This window comes from Cinclus cinclus, chromosome 9 (genome assembly GCF_963662255.1).
Source record: "Cinclus cinclus chromosome 9, bCinCin1.1, whole genome shotgun sequence".
Classification (NCBI taxonomy): Eukaryota; Metazoa; Chordata; class Aves; order Passeriformes; family Cinclidae; genus Cinclus; species Cinclus cinclus.
The window spans coordinates 18,802,992-18,818,080 of NC_085054.1; the positions used below are offsets into that span (position 1 = coordinate 18,802,992).

At 41.0% G+C, this 15,089-nt stretch overlaps 1 protein-coding gene across 1 annotated transcript in view; it reads left to right on the plus strand.

The window, feature by feature from the left end:
- The window catches only part of PDIA5 (protein disulfide isomerase family A member 5), a 95,901-nt gene that overhangs the window by 41,495 nt on the left and 39,317 nt on the right, over nucleotides 1-15,089 (plus strand). The window contains exons 9-11 of the mRNA XM_062498019.1: nucleotides 2,201-2,292; nucleotides 2,398-2,469; nucleotides 6,806-6,942. Coding sequence (XP_062354003.1) covers nucleotides 2,201-2,292; nucleotides 2,398-2,469; nucleotides 6,806-6,942 — 301 coding nt within the window. The remainder of the gene's footprint in view (nucleotides 1-2,200; nucleotides 2,293-2,397; nucleotides 2,470-6,805; nucleotides 6,943-15,089) is intronic.

Sequence of the window (15,089 nt, forward strand, 5' to 3'; positions counted from 1 at the left end):
TATGCTGAAGTGCTATTCTCCTCTTTGGGTGCTTGGGCTTCTTTGTTTTTGTTTGTTTTTTTTGGTTTTTAAAAATTTTTGGTGCTGTAAGGTATCAGTTTTGGAGCAATCCCATCAAGAAAACTGAGAATCAAGCTGGGGGGGTGGGGGGGGTCACTAAACAGGAATGGTCAGAAGCTCCAAATTCTTGGGCAGCTGGGAAAAGTTCAGATCTGGTTTAGATTATAGGTAACTTGTTGGAGAGCAGGTAAGTGTTGAAATATGTCAAGTGTCACTGCAGAGGTGAAAGGAATAAACTGATCTTTGTTTCTGCAACCGCTGTTGCAAGAGGTAATGGACCTAAATTGAAGTTGGGGTCATTCAGTCATTTGCTAAAAGAGAATTTGCCAAACGACTGGCAGGAGGATCCTGGCTTTGGGCAGGATGGTCTCTGGCAGCCTGATATTTAATAATTCTGTGATTATTGGCCAGCTAAAGCTGTTACTCATGCCATTAAAACAAATCCCATTTTAATAAGCTTTTTGCTAAATACACTTCATATAATGTAATGAACACCAGAATGAATCCAAGTTATTGACTTCTATCAGTCACCATTAGATGGGCACAGTGAAATTGCCAGGAATGCCCATTTAAATCATAGGAAATCCTCTGAAAGTTCACAACAAATGTGAAATCTGGTAGGCTGGTGTTAATTAGGGAATTAGGTAACAAAACTGGTTCTTGCTTTATAAAGCAACCATTCTATCTTGATCCTATTGCATCTACCTGCCTTTAGGTGGTGACATGGAGGACAAGGAAAGGGGATATTTGAGTCTACGTAATCTCAAATGAATTAAGTCAATCCAGTTGTTCAAACTACAAGGAAAATTCAGAGTGGATGACTAGGCCAGCAAGTATAAACTTTACTTCTGTACTCTCCTTTGTTCAATTTATCCTTTCTTGGGTTAGGGAAGAGAAAACAAAGTATCTTTTTTGTGACTTTCCAGAACATTCTTAGGAATGGTTGACCTTCAAATGAGGATTTTCTGCTTTAAGATATATTTCATGCTTGCTCTGAGCACATTTGGTTGGTCTGTGCAGTTTGCTGTTATTAAATTCTGATGTGGTATTTCAGCTAGAAGGAGAAAATCCTGTTTTTGGAGAGTGAAGGAGGAGGGGGTTGAGTTAAGACCCTGCTGTAAAAATGATTTAAGCCGTCAATGCCATTAAACTAAGTTAATCAGGAAGTGGTATTTCAGCTACTTGCTGGGTCCAGGTTTGACAGCAGAATCTCTGTGTGAATTGCACACCCACAAAAACTTGGAATCAATCCCATCTTCCAGTTTTCATGTCAGAAATATTTGGAAGACATTTGGACAGGGCACAGTGTAAGTCACAGGAGCCCTGAAGCTGAAGCTGAAGGGCTGTTGAGATGGAGGACCAGTTGGGATTGAGGTGAGGAGTGGGGAGGAGAGAGGTTTTTGTTTTATGTGCTAGTCTGAAAAGCTACTGTGTTTCTGTGCTTCTTTTTTGAAGACTGTAGGACAAGGTTAATTCTTAACTCTCGTTATACCTTGCCCTACCTAAGTTAATGTATTTAAAGCATATTTCCTGAGCTCATGGAAATAGAGCACGTTTTATTTTCCCATCAAAGTCATGCTGATTTCCCCTTGCCATTCAGTAAGTGCATTTTTGAACTGGGATAATGGCAGTGCTTGTGGTTGGTTAGACATTGACCAGTTGGTTAGACATAGACAAGTTCATTGCTGGAGTGAAAACTAGAGAGCTGAGGGTAGAATTTCTGGTGTCCTGTTTAGTGTTTGGATATTAACTAAGAACTCTCTTTTTTTCTACTTGCAGAGAAAGAAAAAATCTAGCGGTAGCTTAAAATCAAAATATGCAAATTAAGAGCACCAGTGCTGCAATTGAGAGATTCCCTTTAGGTATTTCTGTTAGTGGGTGAATAAAAAGAAGCAGAGATGCTTCCAGAGCAATGAGGAGGTGATGTGGTGGCTGGTGTGTGTTTTCTCTGGATTAGACTCAAGTAAAACTTGAGAAAAACTTCAGTGCCTTTTACAGAGAGCCCCTTGCTTGACAGCTATATGAATGAAATCAGAGTCTGCCCAGATTGAATTGGGTTTTACTTAAATCTTCAAACAAATGGTGTGATGTTCCTTCTGTATTGTATCAAAATCAGTAAGATTATGCTCTGTTTTTCCAGGTTCTTGCGGGAATGAATGTTTACTCTGCTGAGTTTGAAAGGATAAAGGAAGAATTCAATGTCCGGGGATATCCAACAATCTGCTATTTTGAGTTGGTTCTCTTTTGCTACTATTTTAGAAATCATACACTCTTAAATAGTTGTGTGTTTTTTATCTTTTAGGGCAAAGACTGAACCTTGTTTTGTTGCTTTAACAGGAAAGGAAAGTTCCTGTTCAACTTTGAGAACTTTGGTGCTACCGCGGCAGATATCGCAGAGTGGCTGAAAAAGTAAGGCATTGAACTTCATGCAGTGCACCTTTTATGTACTCTTCATTATTTACAGAATGTAATGGTTTAGGAACAGGCATCTCTCCCTCCTTTCCTCTGCTTAGAAGAGCAAACAAAACTACTCCACTGAGATCAGCTAAACTCATACAGAGAGATTGACTAATATTTGGTTTTTAGCATGCATGCCTTGCATTTCACTATTGTATTTTGTCTGTAATAGGAGACTGACTGTGAACTAAAATAAATGCAGATGCACAAATCTCAGCTTGGTTAAAAATACCAGCTTAAATTTCCAGTGATCTTGGGTGCTTGAACTTAATACCTTGCAAAAGGTTTGACTTCTGTTGTGTTATTAAAAATGTATATACCAAGTGTGCAGTTCTTGTTGGTTCATCAGCCTTTAGCTGAAGCCTTTAAAGTGTCTTGCAGTGACAAACTGAAGATCAAGGCACCCTGGATAGTTAGTAATTTTTATAACATCTGTGTTTGCTGTCATGATGGGGAAGTGTAGAAAGCACCTTGTTCTACCTCAAGAGAGCTACTCGCAGTCATAAACATTTTGAGGGCTGAATGAGCCTGTGGGACAAGCAGTTCAGAGACACACAGGATAAGTGTGTGTGTGTGTGTATAGCTGCTCTTCAACTGGTACAATTCCCCACATGGTCAGTGAAGCTGATGTAGCAGCTGGAGAGAGCTGAGATAATCTGGTGATGGAGAAATCCCATTTGCAGTGAGCCCAGGCTCTTGGGCATGGTGTTTTCTTTGTAATCCTCCCTTGTTTGCTGCAGTCGTGGAAACAATACTGAAATGAAGCTAATGAAAGGAAACAAACATATATGAAAGAACAGACTGTTGCAAACTATTGTAATAGTACAGCTTAGCAAAATTGGCTCAGAATAAATGTATTTTGCTGTACAGTGGGGCTGTGCTGGGGATGTGCATATGGTTGCAGGTAGCCTACTGCCAAGATGCTGGGCTGAGTGCTTCAGGATTTGGAACCCACAAATGAAGTGAGAGCGGCATCCTGCTAGCATCGGGAGCTGCAAGCAAGCACTGCCCAGTGGCTCAAATAGGAGGAATTCAGCCAAAGTCATTAAGCTTCCTGTAGTCAATTAAGCCTTCAAATATGAGTGATCAAGATGGCAACTCCAGCAGCTTGAAGATGATCAGCCCTAGGAGCAAGGATATGGCTTCATCACCTGCACTTTTTTATGCTTTTCTATTCTGCAAGGATGTGGTTATCTCTTGGCTACCATATGGGAAACATTAGCTGTTTGGGGTGTATTTTTCCTCTGTCTGCCCACATAATACCCAGATAATCCCTGCAATATGCAGTACCTTTATATCAGTGCTGTGACAGCAAATGAACACAGCTATTGGAGGCAAAGCAGAACAGCTGCAAGCTCTTTCCAATGATAATCTCTGCTAACAAGCCACTGTGGACTTTGGCTGATACTTCAGCAGTCCAGAGCTAAAGACAGCTGTTTGTCCTCACTTAGTGCATGCTTATTAATTGCCCAAAAGATGATCTGAGTAGTAGCCTTGTGCCCCTGTTTTGTATAATAAGTACAACTTTTAAGGAAACCACATTTATTAGTTATGTGTACTTATATTTTGCCAGTAATTGATGGTTAAATTATGATAAATTAAATTATTAATATAACCACGTATAGGGTAAACATGCTGAGGAATCTGCAGTGCAGATAGTCAAAATGGTATGGCAGGGGCTTTAGGAAAGCCAATGAGTGTAATGAGATAGCTGCAGGGTGTACTGGCTTTCAGAATAGCATAATATCAAAATACTGAAAGGCTGCTTTTGTACAAAATGTTACTCCAAGGACCAGGCAGGGCTGTGGCAGGGAAAGTCAATGCATTTTTATACCGTGCATGCATGTGCGGTCATTGTAGAGTCTTGAAAGCAAATCCAACAGACATTGAGACATATGAAACGGCCCCTTTTGTGTGGACAATAAATACATGCTGCAGAAAAGCAGCTGTTTTCCCTCTCCCTGTTTTTTTTTTTCCTCTAAATATTACTGGTAAAGTGCTGAAAGCGAGTGATCTTAGCCTCATTTGAGAACTAAATGATATCACTATAATTATAGTTTACATGATTATATATATCACTAAATGATATAACTTAAAGTTCGAATTATTTAAATAATTGTCTATGCTTTTTCCTCTCAGGACAAGAACTGTTTGGAGTTTGGAGGGCTCCAATGCCTTTTTTTTTTTTTTAAACCTACTTATTAGAGATACTTCTTTTTTACACTGAAGTGTGCTAATGCATCAGTCTTACAGATACTTCACCTTTATCTTCCTAATAGGCACTGGCTACTATGTTATGGAGGTTCAGATGTTTTCATGAGATGATGGAGATGAACCATCATACAGCCTTAATCCAACACAGTAGAGATGCTATCTTGTACATACTGCTTTTTTGTTAGATCTGATACACAGCTGAAAAAGCCTGAGTGGTAGGCAAGCCCAGCAGCTTCTTGCTGCCTTCAGTAGCTGCATAGTTTGTCTTGCTGTTTTTATAGATTCCCCTCAGGCCCTTCCTTAGCATCAGCTACTCCGTTAAATCAAGAACTTGTTCTGTGCTCTCAGTTGAATTACCTTTTGATAACTCTTCTGGACTTCAGTTGTCCTAATCAGGTCTTGGGTGTGCCTTTTCTCAGTGTTAAATGACATTTAAAATTTTGCTTGGTGCTTTCTCCAGCCTTGCGGTGTTTATTACCACCTCCTGTGTAGGCTCATTAGCATGCACAGTATTTTAAATTATGAATTTACCATTTGAATAAACATCCTGTGCCCTGCTTTACTAATTCCTGTCTGAAATAGGTCATGCCAGGTCCTGCTAAACATCACATTCTCTATGTCCATGTTCATCATGCTCTGCCTACTCAACCCAGCTCCCAAATCCATTGAGTGTCATGGTCTTTGCTGGAAAGCCTTTACTCTGCCAGCATACCTGGAGATGATTGCTCTCCGAGCTGCTTGGCCAGGTGCAGCTCCGACCTTTTCCTTTGATGTTTGCTTCTTGGTTTATCACAGAAGCAGCAGCAGAGGTGTGCATCACAGTTCTGCATAGATCACTTAATATTCTTGGATCACACCCATTGCTTACATCAACAGAATTTGCTATCTGAATCTGTGAATCTCTGCTGCTTTTTTTTTATCAAACTAGGCTTTCAGCCTAGAAATGCATAAGGCAGGATAAACGAGTTATCATCTGTTTGCCATTCCTTGTTCCAGGCAGCTAACACAATAATATGTTTTACTCAAAAATAGTAAAACTGCTTTCAGCAGAGATAGGGTCACATCCAGACCCATACTTTGCCAAAGAATTTGGGGAGTTTTGGGGGGTGTTTGGAACTCATTACTGCAACTGACAAAAATAGCTTTGAAGTCTGGCTCCCAATGTTCGTTTGTTTGGGTGTCTTTTATGTGAACACTGCTTTAATAAATAAAATGTCAATTAGCATAGTTCAGTTCGTAGCTGTCAAATTCTCTCTTTGATGTACATTAATAAAAGCCAAAAACAATTGTTTATTGGGATGATAAGTTCCAGAGGAGCTTAGGTTCAGTTTCCAGACTTGCCACTGTGTCTTTGAGCAGTCTCTGTGGCTCTGACCCATCAAAGACAGTTGAACTCAGGTGCAATCATAGTGCAGTTGGTAGAACACATCACTTGCCTTTCAGGTGAAGCATGCAGCCGAGTATCTCTGCTGAGTTAGGCCTGTAAGCCCACTGCAGAGTGAGGGCACAGCAGTGCTTCTGTGGCTCACAGGAGCTGTTCAGGGTAAAGCCATGTATTCCTGGGGAAATGGTGTGTGTAGCTGGCTCATGGTCCCAACACTGCTCCTCTTTTCTCTGCTGGCCCTAATCACACTGTCAATATCCAAGGTGACGGGTTAAATTGGCTGTTTCTGCTCCCTGCTTTTTTCTTTCATTTGCAATGACTCCTGTGAACTACAAAGTAGGAATGCTGTGAGAAAGGCAGCATCCTGCTGAGGAGGGTAAAAGAGTAATAGAAAATGCATTTGATTTCTATAATGTAATAACCAAGCAGTCTGGTTATCTCCTCACCCCATCCACTTCCATTGCTGAACTGTCCTCAGGAGCTTCTTGCAGATTTTTTTGTTCCTGCTCCAGGTTTATCTGTGTTTCAGTGCCTTTGAGTTCTGGATGGGTAAAATTATGGAAGCTGTTCAGTAGGGTTGGTGTGTCAGACGTGTGTGAACATCTGTACAAAGTGGTTCCTTACAGTTTGACTTGCCAAGTTGACTGCTTAGCACCAGAGAGCTGCCTTTAAGCTGTGTCTGTCTTGTAGCCCACAGGCACCTCAGCCACAGGCTCCAGAGACTCCCTGGGCAGATGAAGAAAATGTAGTTTATCACCTGACCGATGAGGACTTCGACAAGTTTATAAAAGATCATTCATCTGTGCTAGTGATGTTCCATGCACCATGTGAGTTTGTTTTCTCTTCTGTACTCTAAGCCAAATGCTTGCTAACAAAATCAGTGATGTTTTTCTGTGGAAGTTTCACAGAACCATGAACTCAAAAATCCAGGCTTTTCTTGTTTGTGATGATTATTAAATACAAAGGGCATGAAATGTTTGTGAAATTGCTGACTTCACATTTAGGATGAAGATGTGCCTCTGGAAGAGGGACGCTTTGTAGGCTGAGTCAAAAAATAACTGAGGAATGTAATGATGCTTGAATAGTCTGGGTACCCGTCACTTTACAGCATGATTTCCCATTTTTCAACTTCTCTTCAGTGTTGTTTGCTTTCAAAGCAGAACTCTGGTTGATTGAACAACTCACTCAACTTGAGAACTCTGAGCTCCTGGGTTCTTGTCCATGGTTGCAGCTATGTCATTTCGAACATTTTCACTCCTCTGCCACAGTTTCTCTGGCAATGTAAGGGATGATTGTCATTATATATTGTGCTGAACTATGCCAAAACTAAGTTTAAAAAGACCCCAGGACATTTGATAACTAATGCAGAGTTGGTGATACTACTTATTGTTCTGCTGAGAATGCATTGAACTGATCTTTTCATGACTTGAGGTTTTATCTTGACAAATAAAACGCAGTGGGTTGCCTTCGGGAAGCTGTTCCAGTCACACTGCCCTCCTACATGCTGTTGGGTGGAGGAGAAGAGTGCTTTAACCTCTTAGTTCACTGTGGATGTAACTTGTTTGAGCTATGTATCTGGTTCTTCCAGTTGTTTGTGTCTGTGATGGACAGTTCAGGCTTGAATCTGCTACACTGTGTGACGCATAGCTTCTGTCTCCTCTTGCTGTCGTGCTGGCAGCAATACTTGGGTGAGTTGTTAATTTTCAAGGGCATAGATTCAAAGGTTAGGACTCTGGAGGCAGACTGTGTGCTCACAGCTGAGGGTCTTGGCACAGAGGCTGAAATCCTGCTTCCCTTTTTAAGCCAGAAGGATTTAGCTCCAAAATGCCTTTTTTTGAAGGTCTGCTCATAAGACTCATTTGAAAAGCATACCATAATGAATTTCCTCTGCCTGATGAAATGTCTAAGAATTTGGTCCACTGAAGCAGGGGGACTGACTGCTGTTTTGTCACTGGATTATTTGTACTAATGAAAGTGGACCGGAGATGAGCTCCTGGTCTGAAACCCAAAACACAAGTAGCAGAACTGATGAGGCCTGGTTTGCTCAGGAGTTATCCTTCGTTAACCAAATCCTTCCTTCCCAGATTTCCCTGCACCCTGGAGTGCAAGTGCCAGCATGGGCTGCTGCTTCCTCCACAGCTGTGTGCCTGCTGAGCAGCTGCTGCCAAACACAAATGTAATTCCTACATTTTCCTCCTTTCCCTATCTCTGCATAATGGCATGGAAGAAGGGTCTCCTCTCTCTCAACATGTTCACAGATATTTAGTAGCCCTTTAAAGCTTTGCCTTTTTTTGAGTTTATAAATGGGCAAAGGAGTCTTGTCTTGTATTCAGGAGGAGGAAGAGAGGGAAGAAATCAACAGCTGGCCATGCAAAACTTATTCCTTTAGGAAGCCAGATTAAAAATAGATGAATACATACAATCAAATTTTATATTAAGTTCAAGTTAGTTTTAAATCTCAGTAGGATTCTGTTAGCTTTTCATGGGTTTTTTTAGTATTTTCAAGAACATGGGTATGTGTTTTAGAGTAACAATATTGCATTACCTATTTTGAGAGTAGGGGTGCTTCCAGAAAGGTATGTTTTGTACTAAGGGACATTCTTCACTAAGGTAGAGCAGTACTTTGTCAAATACTGATTTAAAAGTAAATCAAATGCCTTAATTGGGCTATCACAATTTTCTGATAACATTTTCTGGTTTCTCAGAATTGGGATAAGGAGTATTCCTTGCCAGAACAACTCCATTTAAAATGCAGCTCGAATATTTGGGGCATTTTATTTACATTCAGGTGGTAATAGTATGCCTACATGCAGAATCCAGCTTGTACATGTGTAAAAGATCTGTGTTGGTAAGAATCCTCTCTGGGCATCTTCAGCAGAGAGTGTGAGGCTTGCAAACTAATTAATGACAGACAACTATCATAAACAGTTATCTCCAGGATTAAAAGCTCTTCTCTTAGCACTTCTGAGATGTGCTAATGGTGTCACCTTATGAATATTAGGAGATAAATGATTCCAGTAAAAGAAGTGGTAAAACCAGTGAACGTCTTACTTGCTTTAACCTTGGTAGCTCAGGCTGTGGAAGTTTTTTTCTAAAAATTATGTATTAATAAAAAAAAGATAAAAAAGAGTTGAAACTTATATAAAATAGGGTCATAACACAGGATATACTTCTGTGTAACTAAGAATAATCAAGGGGATTTCAGCACTGGCTTGGAATTAGCAAGTACTTAAAACTCCTCTGTCACTATGCAGCATACACGTGACTTGGAGTTTTTCTGGCACGCTCTTGTGGTTTAGTCTCAGCCACAGCTCAGCCCCACACAGCTGCTCTGTCATGGTGGGATGGGGGAGAGTTTGAGAGGTAAAACCAAGAAAAGTCATGGGTTTGTGGGATAAAGGTAGTTTAATAAGAAAAGCAAAAGCCACGTACAGGGAAACCAAAACAAGGAATTTGTTCACTACTTTTCATTGACTGGCAGTTGCTTGACCATTCCCAGGAAAGCAGAGCTTTTATCACATGTAATGCTGACTTGGGAAGACAAACTCTATCACTCCAAATGTCCCCCCTCTCCCTCTTTCCCCAGTTCTGTATGCTGAGCATGACACCAAATGGGCTGGGATATCCCTGTGGTCATTTGGGGTCAGCTGTCCTGACTGTCCCCTGACATCTTGCTGTTCACCCCCAGCCTCCTTGTGGTGGGATGGGGTGAGGAGCAGAAGAGGTCTGGATTCTGTTACCACTGCTCTTCCATAGCTAAAACATCCCTGAGTTATCGACACCGTTCCCAGCACAAATCCAACTCATGGCTCAAAACCAGCTACTGTGAAGAAAATTAATTCTATCCCAGCCTAAACCATCACACATACATGTGGAGCTGTTTTACTCGAGAATTATTTCAGTGATGCTTTAATTGCGTATTCAGCAATTAAATATTAGTTGGCATATTAATACATATTGCCAATGTATTAATGGAGTGTAATATGAAAAGATGTGTGGGGTTTTTATCTGCCCCCTTCCCCCAGTGCTGAAAATACAGCTGAACCGAGCACATCCCAGGTAAATACCTGTGAACTGCACCATTAGGCACTGTGATGGATGTGGCCAGTTGGGTCTCCATGCCTGTGGCTACTAATGATCATCCCTGAGGACCACACTGTAATTATTTACAATCAGTTGTGCTTACCAGCCCAGTCAAAGACATGGCAGCATTTTAAGTGCTGCCTAGCATCACTAAGTTCAAGGAGAGTGGCTAGTCTGTTTTAAACACAACAGGAAGGTCTGCTGCATGCAACTTTCACCTCTTGGGACCAGAGTACCTTTTGTACAGTAATTTATCACAACCATTAAACAGAAGATGTGCTGCTGCAGGCTGTTACTGCTGGCCCCGAGCAAATGTGGGTGAGTGTGTGTGAGTAGGCAGGGTGAGTTCATCCTGCTTTCCTTTCACAGGTCACTGGGGACACAGAGCCGGATTTCTAACCTTCTGAAACTCCTTTGTAAAGCCCTTAAGAGGATGTTCAATCAATCTGAATAGGCAGCATAGGTAAACACTGACCCAGCCAGTGAGGCTCTGAAAGCACTCTCCTCCCCAGCCATCTATGAAGGGTGTTCAGTCTTGTACTCCTTACTTAATGTTTTGCTGAAATTTCATAATTTCTGGTGTTGAGCTTAGTGTTGTCCTGCATATATCCAGACTGTAGTCTTGCAGACATCTGAAGTGTTTTTTCAATGTGTTGTTGTACCCAAAAACAGGATGCTCCTGTGCTGTACATAAGAACAAAGGAAGGGCCCTCTCTCCCAAAGGATTTGGTGTTTTTACTTGGATTGATAGTATTTGGTAGCATGAGATAGCAGTTATGTTGGCAGACCTATTTTTGAGTCTATAACAAAGGATTTATTGCACCAACCAAAGTTATTTCTGTACTACAACATAACTAAAGGCATAGTTGCTGCTTATGATAAGCTTCTGCTAGCAATGAGAATAAAGTCTCTGTGTCTGTATGTGCTTCTTGATATCTGTGCCTACAGCTGATCAATTTATTTAGATGCCCAAGATGACAGCTGAGTTCTGAATGTCTCTAAATATGGGTTATGCTGCCAGTCAAGTGTTGTTAAATGCTTAAGTGTCATGGGGACTCGCTGAGACTTAAAATGCTCCTGAGTCCCTTTGTCCCAAAAAAAGCCCTGTTTGTGTTTTCAGTTTCCTCATCAAACTGTTTGCTGATTCCAAGGCAATTTTAAAAATAATTCTGTCCAAAATATTTGCCAAATTAGTGAGGATTGCAGTTTTTCTGGCTCTGTTTTGTTGAAGGCATATGCCCCCTAGACATTCATCCTTTCTACATTTTCCTCATAATTTTTCTCCAAATCACGTCTCAGTCACAAAATAAACCCAACCAAGTCACTGAAAAGTCAATTCAAATGCCACTGAAAGGTGTTTAAAGTCCAGGATTGAAATTCAGATCAACTCAGGAGTGGTTTGTGGAAGTGTTTGCTGTTCGCACACAGGAGTTACTTTTCATTATGTTTTGCTAACACAAGTTTGCTAACGTTTTAAAGGATACCTGTTCTTGCAGCCTCTTTCAGAATAATGTCCTGGTGTCACTGTGAGCTGTAGCCTCCCCTGTACCTTTAGCAAGCATGGATCTGAGGAGTCTCTGATGCTGGCTGGTGGTTGTAGTCAGTCACCCCTGATGTTTGCTTGGGGCTGTTTTGCCCACTCTCATACCCCATCAGCCAGAGCAAGGCTGTGATCCAGTACTGATGCCAGAGGTAACAAACAGAGGAGAAAAAAAGTGCTTTGGCTGTACTGCTAGTGTGAGTGTGCATTTGATTTTTAAAGGATTAAACTATTAAAATATTTTCCTGCAACATCTCTTCCTTGTATGTGAGCTTAAATTCAGGTTAAATCTCTCTTCTTCCCAATCCTCTTCATAGGGCTCCTTCAGAGACTATATAAGCTGATTGCAGGACTTAAGGTTAGAAAAAATATCAATATCCTTAGTAGGATATTGGAGCCATTGTGGTTTTTCCTCCATTGATAAAGAGGGATAGAAGGGAAAATGCAGCCTGACAGACCTTTGCTTGTTTCCTCCCACTGGAAGAGAGTGCAAAAATAAACCTTGAAATGATAGCGTGCACAACAGTTTTCATGTATTGTTGAAATATCCATGAAATTCCTTTCATGTCCTCGGATATTTTCTCTCCCTTTATGAACCAGCCCAATAAATTATGCAGTTGCTGCTTTCCAAAGTCATCTATTCAGCTGTTCAGGTTTTTAATTGCACAGGGAGTGGTTTTATCAATCTGGCTTTGGAAAACAGCTTTTCACACCCTTCACTCTTTCCCTCCTCCCTCCAGTGCATTTAAACCCAAGGTTTTGAGGGACTTTGTGAACTCATTATTAAGAATCCCAACCAATTAGCCCAATACAAGAAGAAGGCCTCAGCTTCAAACCAAGTAGTGAACTTGGCTCTCTCCCTGCCAATGCACCATCACTGGTTTCAGTGGCCTTGTTTTAGTTTCTTACAGCTGCATGTGGTGAGATTGGGATGTAGGAATCTATTGCTCACTTTAAATATGAAGCAAAGTGAGCCCAAAATGTGTGCACAAAATCAAATCTATTTTTTTCAAACCATGTTTTGCAACTATAAATAAATAAGTGTCCCTTTCAGATCCCCACTGGTTCCTTTTGAAAACAAGCTATGTTGCTGTGAGCTCTAATTGGGATGTCTGTTGGCAGCATCAACAGAAAGGCCACAAGTTTAAAAGGCTGAAGAATAATCTACTCTGCAGTCTGAAAAAATGGCCTTTCTAGCACAGGTCAGCAGCAGCCTAACATTGGCAGCCTGTGATAAATAAAGAAATTAAATTATTTATAAATAAATAAAGTTTTTCCATGCTAATTCATGATTCAATCAAAGATTTTTTTTTTAAATGTCAACCAATGCAGTCGTTCCAGTAGAGGTTAAAGGCTTGTGAGTTATCCAAACATCCAGCAGCACTGAATGTGGATGGAAATATCCTTTAATTTTCATTTGTCCCTGTCATATATGACATTTGTGGTTTTTGAAATAAAATGTTGGTTGTGTTCAGTGGCTACATGGAGAGCCTTTGGCATCTGCCTTCAGATGTAGAACCTCAGGGATAAAGGCAGACAGCGGGTAGCTGGGAAGCTGATTTTGGAGAACCTATGCAGGTCTGGATTACTGGAAGGTTGTAGTATAAGGCAGGTTGTGCATCTGGAATCTGGTCAGATGCCGTGTCCCCATGATGCAGGTGCATGTACTAGACCATAGGAAGCTACACAAGGAGACATATTTTGTGTCAGGGTGCTTGCTGTGAGCTGAGTCCTGTTCATACCAGATACCAGACCCTGTGAGTGTTCTTGTTTCAGAGTACTTAGAGAAAGCTTTGAAGAAGTCAAACTTTCTGGGCTGTTATATGGGTCATAGTGTCTTGTCTCTGGTGGGATTTTGCTGGAGCAGTGCAGGGTGGGCTGTTGCAGTGCCCACATCACCAAAAACTGAATTGTTGTATAAGGGCACTCGGTTGATGAATGTTGCTGTTTAAGAGTCTGGACAGATTGTTGAAGAGAAAAGATCTGCTTCAATTCTAGAATCATATTTCCTGACTCTCTATGTCCCATAGGCTCCTAATTTTAATGCTGCCTTAGTATATTTTTAATGGGATGTATGATAAAATGCTTCTGTGTACAAGCATAAATTGTGCCCAACTTTCTGTGCATTGAATGTATGTACTTCTCAGCTGAACATTCCTGGCAGGCTTCTGGAGCAGATACATTCCTCATGTAAAACAGTTAGAAATTGGTATGTTCCTGGCTTCAGAATCTGCTTCTACTGAGATGAGCAGGTCCTGACCATTGATTTCAGGGAAGGAAAGTCTAGTACTGGGTTCTTAATTATTTAAAAGCTTGGCAGTCTGCAACAAGATGTTGCTTGATACTGCATATATTTGAATGTCACCAAAAAAATCTTAGGGAGTGTAAACAGTTCAGTGTAGTGACCTGCCAGTGCAGACCTGTCTCATTAAACTAATTACAGAAATTATTTTCAGGGAGTTTTAATCACACATTAAAGCAGAAGTTCTTGGAAAGGCAGCAAACCAGGAAAATGAAGAACCTGCCATGGATTTTTCTTTTAATGACAATACCACTCATGTTTCTCAAGGATCTAAAACTAAAAATCAATATGGGTTTTTAGTTGTACTTAATATAAATAGGAATGTGAAGAGTATAAGAATCCTGATAATTATCTTGTGCAGTAAAACTTGATAGGATACCTAATAAAAGGGGGGAAGACAGTAATGACTGATACCATTGTCTCTTTTTTGTCAGTCTTCTGATACTGGAGCACACAGTTCGTATGGGATTATTGTCCCTTTGAAGCAATGTGTGCTCTTTGAGCAGGGTATGGTCATAAAAAAGGATGATCCAGTGATAAAAGCGATAGCCTTGGCCTGGAGATGTAAAAGTTTAGTTCTTTGCCTTGCTTTGATTTGCACAGTCACGACCCAAGTCACTAAATATTTGTCTCGGTTTCCAACCTGTGAAGTGAAGATAACATTTCACCTTGCATGGGAGTTTTATCTAGCAAACCATGGCCAGACTGCAAGCTGCTCCAGCATTGCAGGAATTGAGATATGGAAGGTGTATGAGCACTGCAAAGTCTTGATTAATGTGAAGGAAGTAGGATTTTGTCTTTGGTGTTCCCTGGCTTGTGGCAGACATCAGGTTTTTGGCCCTGAAGTTTAGGAAACCCCATCTGCCACTGGGTGAGCACAGAGCTCAGACAAGATTATAGTGGCTGGAGCTGATGAGTCACAACCTGGTTACAGCTCCCGCCAGGAGTGGAAGGGAGGAGCCTTGACTTGCTCTGGTTCAGCATCACAACAGGGAGAGTGGCAAACATGGGGTGTTTTGGGCTGGATCTTGACTCACTCTGTGGCATGA